Source organism: Lissotriton vulgaris, chromosome 1_1 (assembly GCF_964263255.1).
Source record: "Lissotriton vulgaris chromosome 1_1, aLisVul1.2, whole genome shotgun sequence".
Lineage (NCBI taxonomy): Eukaryota > Metazoa > Chordata > Amphibia > Caudata > Salamandridae > Lissotriton > Lissotriton vulgaris.
Window position 1 is genome coordinate 1,625,573,738 of NC_141685.1, and position 14,373 is coordinate 1,625,588,110.

At 48.6% G+C, this 14,373-nt stretch overlaps 1 protein-coding gene across 1 annotated transcript in view; it reads left to right on the forward strand.

Moving 5' to 3' along the window:
- LMF2 (lipase maturation factor 2) overlaps positions 1-14,373 on the forward strand; it is a 152,965-nt gene that overhangs the window by 84,780 nt on the left and 53,812 nt on the right. The window contains exon 9 of the mRNA XM_086918831.1: positions 13,095-13,191. Coding sequence (XP_086774957.1) covers positions 13,095-13,191 — 97 coding nt within the window. The remainder of the gene's footprint in view (positions 1-13,094; positions 13,192-14,373) is intronic.

Below are 14,373 nucleotides of genomic sequence, written 5' to 3' on the forward strand. Positions count from 1 at the left end.
AGGACCCCTCTCCTCTGGGAGAGGACTTGGACACCCCAGAGGGAACTGAGCCCAGGAGCTTGACCCTTACCAGGTTGAACTCTTCAGCCCAGGGGGAACCTCTAGAGAAGAGCTGCGCCTTGGACAGAAGGACTGTCCAACTCTTAACCGCATGCGCACTAGCGGAATTCCGCTCGCACGCTGGGTTTTTTAAAAACGCACTTTGCGTGACGAGCTGGGCTCGTCATCAGCGTGCGAGGAGGCTACGCGATGACGAGCCCAGCTCGTCATCAGCGTCGAAGGGGTTAAAAGCCTGGGGCAGCAAGCTGCTGCACAGGAAAAGGGAGAAGTCAGTGGTACCCACAGAGTTTATTGGGAAGAGGGACTACTGTACACTGAGGCCAGAGACCCCAAACCTTGAGCCACTGGGAGAGTGGTAGTGCCTCAGGTACAAGGAGTTCCTCCTGACAGTAGCTCATGACATCCCTCCAGCTGGGCATCTGGGCCAAACCAAAGCCTGGGAAAAGCTAGTTAGCCACTTTTACTAGCCCCAGATGACTCCGAAGGTGAAGGTGTATATCAGCTCCTGTGTAACCTATCATGCCAGTGGCAAGACAGGTTACCACCCAAAGCCCCCTCAATTCCACTACCAGTGGTTGCGGTTCCCATTGAAAGGGTAGGTGTGGACATAGATGGTCGGCTTGAACCTCCCACAGCATCAGGAAACAAATTCATTCTAGTTTTAGTTGATCATTCCACTAGGTATCATGAGGCTACTACAGCTCCTGCAGTAGCCAAGGCCCTAATAGGTGTCTTCACCAGAGTAGGGTTTCCTAAGGAGGTGGTTTCAGACAGAGGTTCTAACTTCATATCTGCTTACCTAAAACATGTAGAAAGAGTGTGGAGTGCAGTACAAGTTTACTACACCCCATCACCCACAAACTAATTGTCTTGTTGAGAGATTCAACAAGACATTGAAAGGCATGATTATGGTTCTCCCTGAAAAACCTAAAAGGAGATGAGATGTCCTCTTACCATCCTTGCTTTTTACTTTGAGAGGTGCCACTGAAGGGAGTAGGGTTTCCCCCTTCGAACTTCTGTTTAACCATCCTGTGAACGGGCCACCCTATCTTGTAAAAGTGTGTTGGGAAAAGCCTCTCCAAGAACCTAAACAAGATATTGTGGACCATGTGCTTGACCTAAGGTCCAGAATGGCTGAGTACGTGGAAAAGGTATCCAAAAATCTTGAGGGCAGCTAGGAGCTTCAGAACCACTGGTATGACCGAACTGCTGCACTGGTTGAATTTCCACCTGGGCAAAATGTGTGGGTTTAGACACTGTAGGGGTAAATGGCTCATGCACCGGTACCCTCACCATAGGTATAGTGCACCCCGCTAGAGGGGTGGCTTACCTATACCATTGGCAGTGGGCTGTAGGCATAGCACACCAGGATTTGTGCCATGGCGCATCTTTTCTCTGCATCAGAACATGCAGCCTGCAAGGGGTGTTAGTTAAGAATTATTTTGACATTGCCTCGGGGGCTTATACAAAACGAAGCGCTAGATTCGCGCACACAGCACTAATTCAGCCATTTAAAAAAAAATGTATGCTTGTATGCACCTGGGGGTCCTTGTGGGACACCCTGAGCAGGCCTGGGGGGGGGGGAGGGGTGGGGGGGTGTTTCTACCCTACCTCCTTTTCTTGTTTTTCACCTTTTTGTCATCTGTTTTCTTGTGACTCCGTTAATGAGTCCCAAGATGGCTGCAAACACTTCCTGGTTTGGAGTGTTGGCAGCCAATCAGAAGTCAGCTCATGCTCTGGAGGAGTCCCTTGTGCTCAAACATCGTTATTTTTATTTTTTTAATTTCTCAGGAACTATTGAACGGATTTACACCATTTATAAAAAAGGTCGCTTTCTGGACCAAGACCTACCTTTTTGCCAACTTGCAATTCCGTTCGGCCTGTAGCTTTGTCTAAAGTTCCTATGGTAAGTATCGTGGAGAAAACTCGTTTTGAAACCCCCTTTTTTCTCGGCCCCCGCTTGACTAATCACCTCGAAACTTTCAAGACCGGAACTGACGAACGCACCATTGGTTTTGAAAATTTCGCGAAGATTCGTCAAACAACGCCAAAGTTATTGGCAAATCAAAAAACGCTTTTCCTATGGAAACTAGGTTCTAACTATAACTACTTACTGGCGACCGCCAGTAGGTAATATATATAGCCCTCGCTAAAATTGCATTTTTGTTCAGATGCTATATTATGTCTTCCACAGACCTAGATGATCGCAGGGTTCACACTTATCGGGCCTATCACAAGTTGGGCTCTGACAAATGCACAATCAGTGAGGAAATTGGTATTACCATAACCTTTCTGCAAGTTATTCCATATCTCCTCTGCTTCCCACCCATTGATTTCAGCTGCTTTGTAAAGCTGAAATGTCTGCTAGCGGAGTGAGGAGCACATTGAAGTGTAGTGCCTGCACTTCACTGGTAATCCCAAGGCAGCCTTTAACTCCAGTTACCGACCGCATGAGGATTACCAGCCACGTATAAGAGGGCTTAAGGATAAGAAAGAGTAGGCTTCATACACACATCATTCAGGAGGGGTACCCCATCGAAGTCTCTTTACATCGATAAATAATCACACTCTTAAACGTTATGAGTGAAACGCTCATTTAGGAGGACTCCACTGTGGTGAAGCGATGATGCAACGAAGCGACTGTGTCCAAAAAGGTTGTCCTTCAGATGCGGATTAAGAACTCCACTCATTTAAATCATTCAGACCAGCAGTTGATGGGTTCAGTTTTGCAGCGTGAATCTTTCTGGATTCACTATGCTGTGCATTATTCCGCGGTCCAGTGGTTGGGTCCGGAATCGTAGTCCTTTTTTTTTGTCCCACCTTTTGGTGTACTTCCTGTGACGTCGGCACGCTTCCTGCGGAAGCTCCCACCTTTGGGCGCCATCTTCAGATTCTTTTTTCCGCCGTTTGGTCTGGATCGTTCTCGAGTGGGGTTCCAGATTTTTGGTGGAAAGAAGATGCAGAAAAATTGATTATTGCACGGAAAAGACTGAGAAGACTAGTAACAACACCATTGAGCCGGGACGACTAAGGAGAACTTCGACGTCAAATGGAGAATGCGCTCACACAGGGGGCCCCCTGAGCGCAAGAAATGGACAAGACACCCTTTAAATTCTGCCGTAACTGCCACCGACACCCTTGAAATTCTGCCGTAACTGCCACCACAAATACGCGCAGAAGGACCAGCACCTGGTTTGTAACCTCTGCCTACCGGTCGACCACGAGAGCAAGGACTGCAACGCCTTTTCCGCCTTCACACCGAAGACTCTCCGGGTTAGAGAGCGACAAAGCCGAGCCAATTACAACATGCATGGCAAGGGACAACCACCGTCCCTTCGAGACCTGGGGCTCTCGAGCAATGAGGAGGGCAACGTCTCCGGAGAACACTACGACTACACAGTTGTAGAGACGGATAAGACTTCTAAAGAGGTAGGAGAGTCGAAGACCCCTAAGCCCCGGACAGACCCTCGAAAGTGTGAGTCAGACTCTCGAAAAACAGTCTGTCCTCGAACAGCGACCTGGCGCCGAAAATCTCGACGGCTGCAGCTGCATCCAGGGACAAACAGCCCAGCGAATCCTTCGAAAAGGACTCCCAGGCGGCGAAGACCGGCGAAAAGCCATGGTCGTTGAAGCACGTCCCCGAAAAGGAACGTTCGACTTCGAAAGATCAATCAATCAATCAAAGCATTTGTATAGCGCACTACTCACCCTGGGGGTCTCAAGGCTCGGGGAGGGGGGGGTCCGCTACTGCTCGAATAGCCAGGTCTTGAGCTGCTTCCTGAAGGCGAGGTGGTCCTGGGTCAGGCGGATGTGGGTCGGGAGGGAGTTCCAGGTCTTGGCGGCGAGGTAGGAGAAGGACCTTCACCCTGTGGTGGCTCTTCGGATGTGTGGGACGGCGGCGAGGGCGTGGCTGGTCGATCGAAGCTGGCGTTTGGGAGCGTAGAAGTTGAGGCGGCTGTTGAGGTATCCTGGGCCTTGGTTGTGCAGGGCTTTGTGTGCGTGGGTGAGGAGACGGAAGGTGATTCGCTTGTTGACCGGGAGCCAGTGCAGGTCTCTCAGGTGTCCGGAGATGTGGCTACGGCGGGGGATGTCCAGGATGAGTCGTGCTGAGGCGTTCTGTATCCGCTGGGGTCTCTTCTGGAGTTTGGCTGTGGTTCCGGCGTAGAGGGAGTTGCCGTAGTCCAGTCGGCTGGTGACGATAAGGACCCGAAGCCCATTCGACGACTTATACGTCGAAGAGATCAGCCGAACCGCTCGACGCCGAACAGGCTGCCGAAATGGAGAGAAAATAGGCGGCTCGAGGCCGAAATGGATAACCTACAAAGAATGAATGAGTTCGACGAAAAGTTGAAGAGGTTCGTGATTCTGTCGAAGCCAAAGACGGTGATCGTCTAAGTAGAAGAGGAGGAGGACTTCGAGGCCGAAGAGCCGCCGAAAAGTCCAGAGACCCAGGACCATCCAGAGGAAGAAGCCTTTTACTATGAGGAGGAGGGCGATGACTATCAGCGGACGATCCTCTGCTCAACATCCTCAGACACAGGACCTGGAGTGGCAGGACCTAGACACCGAGAGCCCTGAAGAGGCCGTGGACACGTATCCTTCGAGGCCTTCGCTGCCAGATGACATTGGGGCCGACAATATGGTCATCAAGAACGCGGCAACAGCTTTTGGAGTAAAGCTAGATGCGGAAAAAACGAAAGCAGTGTTCCTCTTGGAGACCCTGCTCCCCACACAAACTAGGAACCAGTACCTCCCCATGCTCGAGTGTCATGGCCCAGGGGAAAGAGACGTTCAAGGAACCGGCAACATACAGGTCAGTGACGCAGAGGACGGAGAAGTAGTATAAACACTCCTCTAAGGATCCTCCCTACATCCGAGGATCAGTTACGGTGGACTCCATTATTGCGGCACCTGCCAGGAAAAGGGAAAGGTGCTAACAACATCAGGGCCACCACCAGACAAGGAAAGCAGGCAGATGGACCTAACTGGGAGGAAGATAGAAAGAAATGCAGCCATGCACTGGCGCATGGCAAACTCTAACGCCCTGCTGAACAGCCACCAGTACCAATTTCTGGACGAGATCGGACAGCTGCTCAAGCACCTCCCAGACTAGTACCAACAAAAAGCTTCACACCTTGTGAAAGACGGGAAAAATGTGGCAAATTCTTGCCTCAAAACAGCCCTGGACGGAGCTGACCCGCCCAGCAGGCTGATGATGTTGGGAATCAAGGAGAGAAGGCAGGCCTGGCTCAGGATCTCAGGCTTCAAACCAGAGGTGCAGCACATTCTGAACATCCCGTTCAATGGGGAGACACTGTTTGGGGCGCCAGTGGATGAAAACTCACAAGCTCAAAAAAGAAAACAAAACTGCAAGGTCCATGGGGGCCTTACAATTCAGGGGGACGAAAAGGGGTACTCGGTCGCGGAGACCGAATGGAAGAGGGGGAAACCAGCCAGGAACGTCACACCAGACTTTCCAACATTCCCACCAGGGAGACAGCCAAACACAACAAGGACATCAAAAACAAACCTCACACTAAAAGCAAAGGGGCTAGTCCTTTCGTGGGAGAGCGAAAGGACGTGGACAAATTAAGAGGGGACCAACAACCGACCTCTAGGTGACTCCGTCACGCAATACATGCCCACCCACAAAACTCCTCCCATGGTGGAGCACAACAAGACCAAGACAGGGTTACACGGCCAGAACATCAACGAACATGTAACACAAGTAGGAGGCAGGCTAAGTTGTTTCTTCCAGGAGTGGAAGATCACCACAGACAAATGGATACTCAACATCATAATGTTCGGATACTGCATAGAACTGGAAAAGACTCCGCCAAACAGGAAACCAAAAAGGGCGCTGTCAGAAAGAGCTAGAGCTACTTCAAAAGGAAGTGAAGGAACTCCTCCAAAAGAAGTCCATCGAACCAGTACCATACAGAGAAAGGAACAAGGGAGTGTACTCAACCTACTTCCTGGTACCAAAGGTGGATGAAACACTGAGACCCATCCTGGACCCAAGGTTCCTAAACCAGTACATAAAGACACAAGTTCAAGATGACGTCCCTACAAGAAGTCATTCCTCAGACGGAGACTTCATGACCACCATAAACCTCAAAGATGCCTACCTGCACATCCCAATGAACAGGCAGCACACGCATCTATTGAGATTTACCATCAACAAAGATCACTACCGTTCACAGCATTTGGACTAAAATCCGCACCAAGGGTCTTTACAAAGTGCCTCGCAGCAGTGGCAGCGCACCTAAGGAGGGAAGGAATACATGTATACCCTTACCTTGACGACTGGCTAATAAAGGCAAGTTCACACAGGACATGCAAAGAACACGCACAGCGTGTGACAAGTTCACTGGTGGACCTGGGATTCTCGATTCTCTGGGGGAAATCCTCCATGGAACCGGAGCAAGTAAAAATGTTCCTAGAAGCACAGATCGACACCATACAGAGCAGGGTGTTCCCCAGCGACAAGAGACAAGAGAACAATGGCCCTGCTGAAGGAGACGCGCCTCTACCAGAAGGCGCGAGCTCTGACCGCGAGCAAGATCATGGGCATGCTGGCCTCCTGCATACATCTGGTACAAATGTACAGCTCCACATGAGACCATTCCAGGAATGGCTGCAAGACAAATGGTCACAGGCTACAGGAAGTTGGGAAGATCTAGTGGTTGTAACACACGCAGTGCAGGAGGAGATGTTGTGGTGGAACAAGGAGAACATAAAGGAAGGGAAGCATTTAACACCATCGACCCCAACGGTGACCATCACCACAGACTCATCCCAGAAGGGATGGGGAGCTCACATGAGCAAGCTCAGGGTGAGGGGTCGTGGACTCCAGCGGATGCGGTCAAACACATCAACTACCTGGAACTAAAGACAGTGTTCCTCACCCTGAAGGCCTTCCAGACAAAACTGTACAACCAGAGTGTGTTGATCCAGACAGACAGCACGACAACTATGTTCTACATCAACAAGCGGGGAGGAACCCAATCTGCCCCGCTATCAAACCTAGCACAGGAGATATGGAGATGGGCCATCCCATTAAAAATAGACCTGCTAGCCATACACCTACTAGGGAAGGACAATGTGGAAGCAGACTGGCTCAGCAGGCAGACATCGGCCTCCCACGAGTGGGAGCTCAATACACAGGAAATGCAAAGGCTATTCAGAAGGTGGGGGAACACCAACATTAGACCTATTTGCAACACGCCAGAATGCAAAAGGCCGAAACTTCGCATCCAGGCAACCAGGGGAAGGGTCCCTGGGGAATGCCATATGGATAAGCTGGTCGAAAACATTTGCTTACGCGCCCCGCCCCCCGATACCTCTGATACACAGAGTACTCAACAAGTGCAGAACCACCAACATGACTCTGATCCTGGTGGCACCCCAGTGGGCCAGGCAGACCTGGTACTCAGATAATGGAAATGGCACAGGGTGCACCCCACAAGTTCGGGAGAAGGAAAGACTTACTCCCCATGCAAAACGGAGAAGTACTACACCCATAGCCAGAGAGCCTCAGACTAGCAGCATGGCTCCTGATAACAGAGTTTGCACACCTGAAGTTACCTGAAAGCACCCTACGGGTCCTACGAGAGGCAAGGAGACCTAGCACACGAAGGTGCTATGTGGCAAAATCCAAGAGGTTTACACAATGGTGCAGCAGGAAAAAGCTACACCAGAAGATGACCAGGAAATCATCGCTGCTAAGATATCTGAAGGTAAAACTAAGTTTATCCTCGCTAAGAGTACACCTAGCTGCGATCGCCTACACAAGAGGAGAAACCGGGAAGAGGTTCTTTACTTCACAGATAGTAAAAAGATTCCTGGAAGGGGCAAAGAGGATCGCACCACCAAAGAGGATGCCACCACCGGCATGGAACCTCAGTTTAGTCCTAACAGAGCTCATGAAAGCGCCCTTTGAACCTATTCATAAGGCCACCCTACAAATGCTAACAATGAAAACGGCCTTCTTGGTGGCAATCACCTTGCTGCGTAGGGTGAGCGAACTACAGGCGCTAACGCTACAAGAACCCTACAACCAAATACACAATGATAGGGTGGTAATGAAAACTGACACACACTTTATGCCAAAGGTGGTGTCAAGGTTCCACATCAACCAGACAGTACAAATACCAAGCTTCTTTCAGAAACCGACCACAAGCGCAGAGAGGGCAGTACACACTAGATGCTAGTAGGGCAGTAATGCACTACATAGAAAGAACCCAGGAGCACAGGAAGACAAAACAGTTCTTTGTATCCTTCGCAAGCAGTTTCATGGGTAGACTAGTAACAAAGGGAACCATTGCACGACGAATCGCACAAACTATACAATTCTGCCACAGACAGGCAGACCAAGAACTAGCAGAGGGGCCACGGGCCCACTTTACCAGGAAAAAAGGGGCTACAATAGCCTTCCTGGCTAACACACCCATTCAAGACATACGCCTGGCTGCAACATGGGCTTCAGTGCACACGTTCACTAAGCACTACTGTGTGGATATACAAATGAACAAGGAAGCACAAGTAGGACAGAAAGTGCTTCAACATATATTCAACAACCTACGCTCATCTTCCACCCAGCTGCCACAAACATAACAAACCGCTACAAAGTCTATGCACAGCATAGTGAATCCAGAAAGATTCACGCTGCAAAACGAATAGTTTCTTACCTGTCGGTGTAGTTTTGCAGCTTGAAGATCTTTCTGGATTCACTAGCGAACCCACCTCGGCCAGAAAGATGAGGCTGGAGAAGCAGGTGGTAATACAAGGACAATACAGAAACAGACCCCTTGAAGGACAAAGCGGATACATCTTACTTGAAAAGAAATACTGAACATTGCCAAAGGATTCGCAAACAAGAACACAAAACGAGAAAAAAGAATCCGAAGATGGTGCATAAAGGTGGGAGCTACCGCAGGAAGCGTGCCGACGTCACAGGAAGTACACCAAAAGGTGGGACGTCGACGCCCACCTGGGTGACAAAAAGAAAAGACTACGATTCCGGACCCAACCACTAGACCGTGGAATAATGCACAGCCTAGTGAATCCAGAAAGATCTTCAAGCTGCAAAACTGCACCGACAGGTAAACTATTTGTTAATGATTTGTTTTCTTTTCTGGTGAGAATCATTTCCAAATCTCCACTGTGGTGTTTTCCATTTGTCCTACAGCACATCATTGCTCTTAATTTTTCTTATATTAATTCTCTTTAATATGGGCTACAGAAGTGCACAATCGTGGTCGATTGCAAATTGTGAATATTACAAAGCATGTTTTGTGGCCTGGAAGACTTGGCGTTTTTACATATTTAAGCCTTGAAGTCTTTTCACTGCTGTTCTTCTGTCTTGTTTTGCCTCTTCCATCCTGGTTTTCCATTTGTTTCCTGTCATCCCTTCTGTTTCTTCACTCCTATAGTTTATTCCCCATCCTGTGTCTGGGGGGGGGGGGGGGGGGTCTGTTCAGGACCGCTTTGAATTTATGATCCAATTCCTGCTCTTGCATTCCCTATTTGACCACCAGGTCACTGACAGTCCACAGGCACACTCATCCAAATTTTAAATGTGTTTACGTCTAATATTCAGGGATAGTGACGTTTGTTTTTACTATTGTAACACAGCATCAGCTCACTGATATTGCTGCAAATTATCTTTGTGACAACCTCCCATTCCTCATATGTGAGGACCTGTTTTGATCTAAAATAAACTCTTTTAATGGATGGTGCATGCAACATGAACACATTTCTCTGTCAAATTTGTGTAAAAGATGCTCACATCACCCTCTTCAAAATAATTTAAATAAACTGTATTTAAAGCAGGCGTATCAGGGGGCCCCCTGAAAGGCTGAAGCACTTTGCGCATGCCTTAAAACGTCTGAGTCAATCACCGTATCTAGAGAGACACCTAAAAAGCCGACAGGTGGTGGAAAAGGCACGTATTGGTTGTCTAAAAAAACTGATAACATAACTTAAACAAGAGAGGCTGGCCTGTTTCCAGAGTCCTGTGACTGACGCAAGGCTGGGGATCAGATCCCACTCTGGCATGTTTGTGCCATTCCATTCCAAACACATGACACCAGGTCAGGCTCCAGCTCTTACATTGAGCAGAATTCCTATTGTAAATACACACCACTTAACGCAGTGTGGCAGAGGGAAGGAAAACGAGGGTAAAACCTCACGCAAAAATATACATTCCAAATGATAGGACCACCTCTTACCCATCCTGCTGAGGGTTGCATATTTGAATGAAAAGGGATATCATACATGTATGTTCATTTGTTCCTCTTTGGCCATTAACTGAGTCCATTAAATGTTTCAATGCTCTGAAAAATGTCCCCAGACCATTGTTCAAATGTCTGTGTCCCCTAAGCAAAGCCACCAGACACTCTCCTATAACAGTCACTCCTCATTGCTGGAATGAAATACAGACCAAATTGGACGTCTAGGCAGTACACGCATATGCTGAATGCGCTCTTGCCCTGATGTAATTGAAGCACAGTAAAGAGTGGTTCTAAGATCGCTGCCTGTTCCAAAATGCCACTGCTTCTCATAAAGAAGCCTGCAGTTTAGCTGGTGTGCTTGGGTTTGTATGTGCACATGTGTGATTTGAGTGTGTATATCTGGGGTGCTTGGGTTTGTATATGCACATGTGTAATTTGAGTGTGTGTGTCTGTGGTGCGTGTGGTTTGTATGTGCCCATGTGTGATTTTCATCTGCGGACTGTCGGGGCAGAGGGAGGGCATGTTTCTATTTTTATGAAGTCTGAGCTATAAATAACCGGTAAGAAGCGTAATCTGTGGTAAACCAACCTCTTATGCTGCGGGTGGCAGACTCTGCGGGCGTGCAGGGCTCTTACTTTCCTCAGCTCCGGGGTCGTAGGCGGGGGCGTGCACAGATGTGGGCCGGCTGCAGCACGTGCACACACCATCGCGCACAGTGGACTGAGACGGCGTACAGATAGTGGTGGATGTCCACAGATCCTTGTGCAACTGTGAGTTTGGAGGTTTTCATGAACTGTCGAAAGTGAATAGGTGCCTGCACACAGACAATCCTAGACGTGCACCCGTCCGCGCTCTGACTGGACCGGGACCTTCACTTACACAAGTAAACTTGTACTGCGTCGTGTACACTGGCCCTCGCGCAGCGCATCCTGGTGAAGTGGACTGGGACGTAAACACGATCCGAATAGCGGTGAATTCGGACGGTTTCAAGGACATTTGGAAACATTGAACCGTGTCCTCCACCAGGCTCGGCCCGCAGCAGAGACCAGGAGCCCCAGCTATGTGCCAGGAGATGCGACGCTCCGGCACCGTGCCCAGCCACCGAAGACAGCCAACCTGAGGGCCCCAGTGACCTATCACCTCTTTCACAATGAGCCTCCTTCCTGAGTGCGCGGGCCCCAGGGTGGCCGCGCAAAGGTGAGCGCTTGGGATGAAGTGGGTTTTCATCCGCCTGAACTAATTTTTGACTCCCGAAGTTAATCTATCAGCCACATTTTGCTTCTGCTCGCCACAGTATGGGGTACTTCAGCCACTGGCACAGTTACACTGTAAAAGACTGTATTGTCATATCTGCAGCACTTGAAAGAGACGGCCGCGAAAGTGAAAGCGGTTGATGATGACATGGCCGCCCGGCCTTGAGATGCGCTCTGTGGTGGCGAGGGGGGGTGGGGTAGTTGTGAGAGGTGCTGAATTACCCAACAAAGGAAAACCAGCACTCGTATGCCTCCTACAGCGTTTCACAGCCTCCCCTGGGGCGGGACTTCCGCCTTCTGCGGGAAGCCCGCGCCCACAAAGTGACTGGACGAGAAGGGCCGAAGGCGGAAGTCCCGCCCCAGGGGAGGCTGTGAAACGCTGGAGGCATGTAGGAGGAGCAGAGGCCGCCGATGCAAGTGAGGGAAGCCCCGTGTGACAAAGCCTGTAGCCCGGTGAGAGGGGCGGGTGGGGCTTAGTTGTAAGGTGGGGGGGGGGGAGTGCGCGTGAGTGTGTGGCTGTGTGTGCATGCGTGAGTGTGTGGCTGTGTGTGCATGCGTGAGTGTGTGGCTGTGTGTGCATGCGTGAGTGTGTGGCTGTGTGTGCATGCGTGAGTGTGGCTGTGTGTGCATGCGTGAGTGTGGCTGCGTGTGCGTGTGCGTGTGCGTGTGTGTGTGTGTGTGTGTGTGTGTGCGCGATTAAGAGGCGAGATGCTGACTTGCTGTGAATGTGGGACATGAGATGTGCGCGGTGCCGGGCTGGGCGTGCGCGCCCACGAGGTGAAATCACCGAGGGCTTGCGCGTGCCCATCCCCTGTCTCACATTCCCAGGAAGTTGCTGACAAAAGATGCTTCGGTGGACACAGTGCTTCGCACTGCGACCAGCTCGACCTAAAAAGCGCTTCAATACCCCTTCAGGGGTAGCAAGTGCTATATAAATCCAAACCTCTTTCCCTTCTCTATCCCTCCACTATCCTTCTCAATCCAAATACGGACTTTAATGTCCACCACTCAAATTACTTAAATATTTTTACTATACTAATTCCCCACTAATCCTTTATGGGTTCCGGAGTAGTGTGCTACTTGCTGAAAAAGCGCTATGATACCTCATCAGGTAGTAAGCGCTATCTAATTACAATACTAATCTATATCCCCTCCTGTTCTGTTGTCTCGACATCAACCAGGAACAGATATATGTGTGTGTGTGTGTGTGTGTGTGTATATATATATATATATATATATATCTCCCCTAATTGTTTAACCTAGATTGTGTTAATTTGTATTGATGATGCATTGGGTGTGATTTCTTGTTTACATCTAGAAAATGTCCTTTATTAAAGACTGTCTATGAACCCTGTTTGCAGAGTAAACAGGATTACATGAGCTGATTTACCATTAGTCTCAAGAACTGATGGACTCTAGTGTGGCAGCGCCTTTATACTACTTCAATTCAGATTTACGTTTTTTTGAGCAATGCATTTAATGTCAATGAAATTAATGAAGTGAGTGTGCAGTTATTTAATCTCACTGCTCACCTTATGCATTCTAGGTGTGCCTTTGTCAGGGGCTTTTTCTGGAAACTGTGGACAACTTTGCAGATGGCTGTCTTTTCTGCAGCTGCTGTCAGCATGTTCGGCATTAGCTTGGTAAGTACTTACTATGAACTCCCAACGTTAGCAGCCCACCTCTTATGGAACGTAAATGCAGTCACCAGATAACTGCAATGCATCCAACTTCAACTGCCCAGCACTTTTTAAGTGCATTAAAATACATCTTTATTTGAGTGGCTTAAAATCCATGGCAAATTTGCATCTTCCATTCCCAGGCAGAGGCCTGGAATGAAAGGGTTGTTGCATAAGAGGGAGCTAAATCTGGATGACTTAATGATGCATAATTTCCCAAATCAGACAAAATTTGGAGTTCTTCTTGCCTGTTATTTCTGGAAGAAGTCGATCCTTCACTCAAACACTGCGCCAAACACACAGTGACCTCTTACCTGCTTCAATAGTAAAAAAAATACTTTCTATCTATTTCGCCTTCAAGCCAAGCTTTAGTTAGTTATTACTTGTAGGAAAATGGTTCATTAGTTTTGTGGCCTGCACAAGTAATGGGTACACACTTATCCACCAGTGGGAACCAAGCACCCCTTTGTATTGCTTGACTCTCATAGGGTAGCGTTGCAGAGCAGTCCAAGACTTAGTCAAGGGAGGTGGTGTGGGCTATTAATCTCCATTCACCGATCCAAACAATAACAACTAATAAATGATTGTCCAGTCTGTGCTTTTTTTATTGAAAAAGGAAGAAGTACACCTATTACTCACCCACTGCTCAATACTATGCGGCAATTTGCAAATATAAACAAACTGATGGAAATGCTTTGGGTGACATTGCTTCATCATTCTTAGCCCTCCCAAAGGAAGGTCTAGAACAACAAATCACTCAGAACAATCACTTGTATTAGAAATGCAATAATGGAATATCACTTTGAATGAGGGAACACCTAGTTCTGGCAAAAAAAGTATGCTTACTTTGCTTATGAGTTGTCCGCATCATTACTTCATTCAAGTAATCACAAGAGGATACTTAAACACATGTGTAGGTGATTTGTGTGATCAATTACTTTTAGCATGAAATACGCACTTTAAAAAAAGCCTCTGAAGGCAACACAGTTATAATCACAACATTAATGCAATTATAGTGCTCACCCCTAGAGGGTGTTTGCAGCATGAACACTTATCAAAGACCACAATACTGCGCTTCACACATCATCCTCAAGGGAAATCACTTTGGTAAATACACATGTGTAATTGCCATTTTTCGTCCCTAGA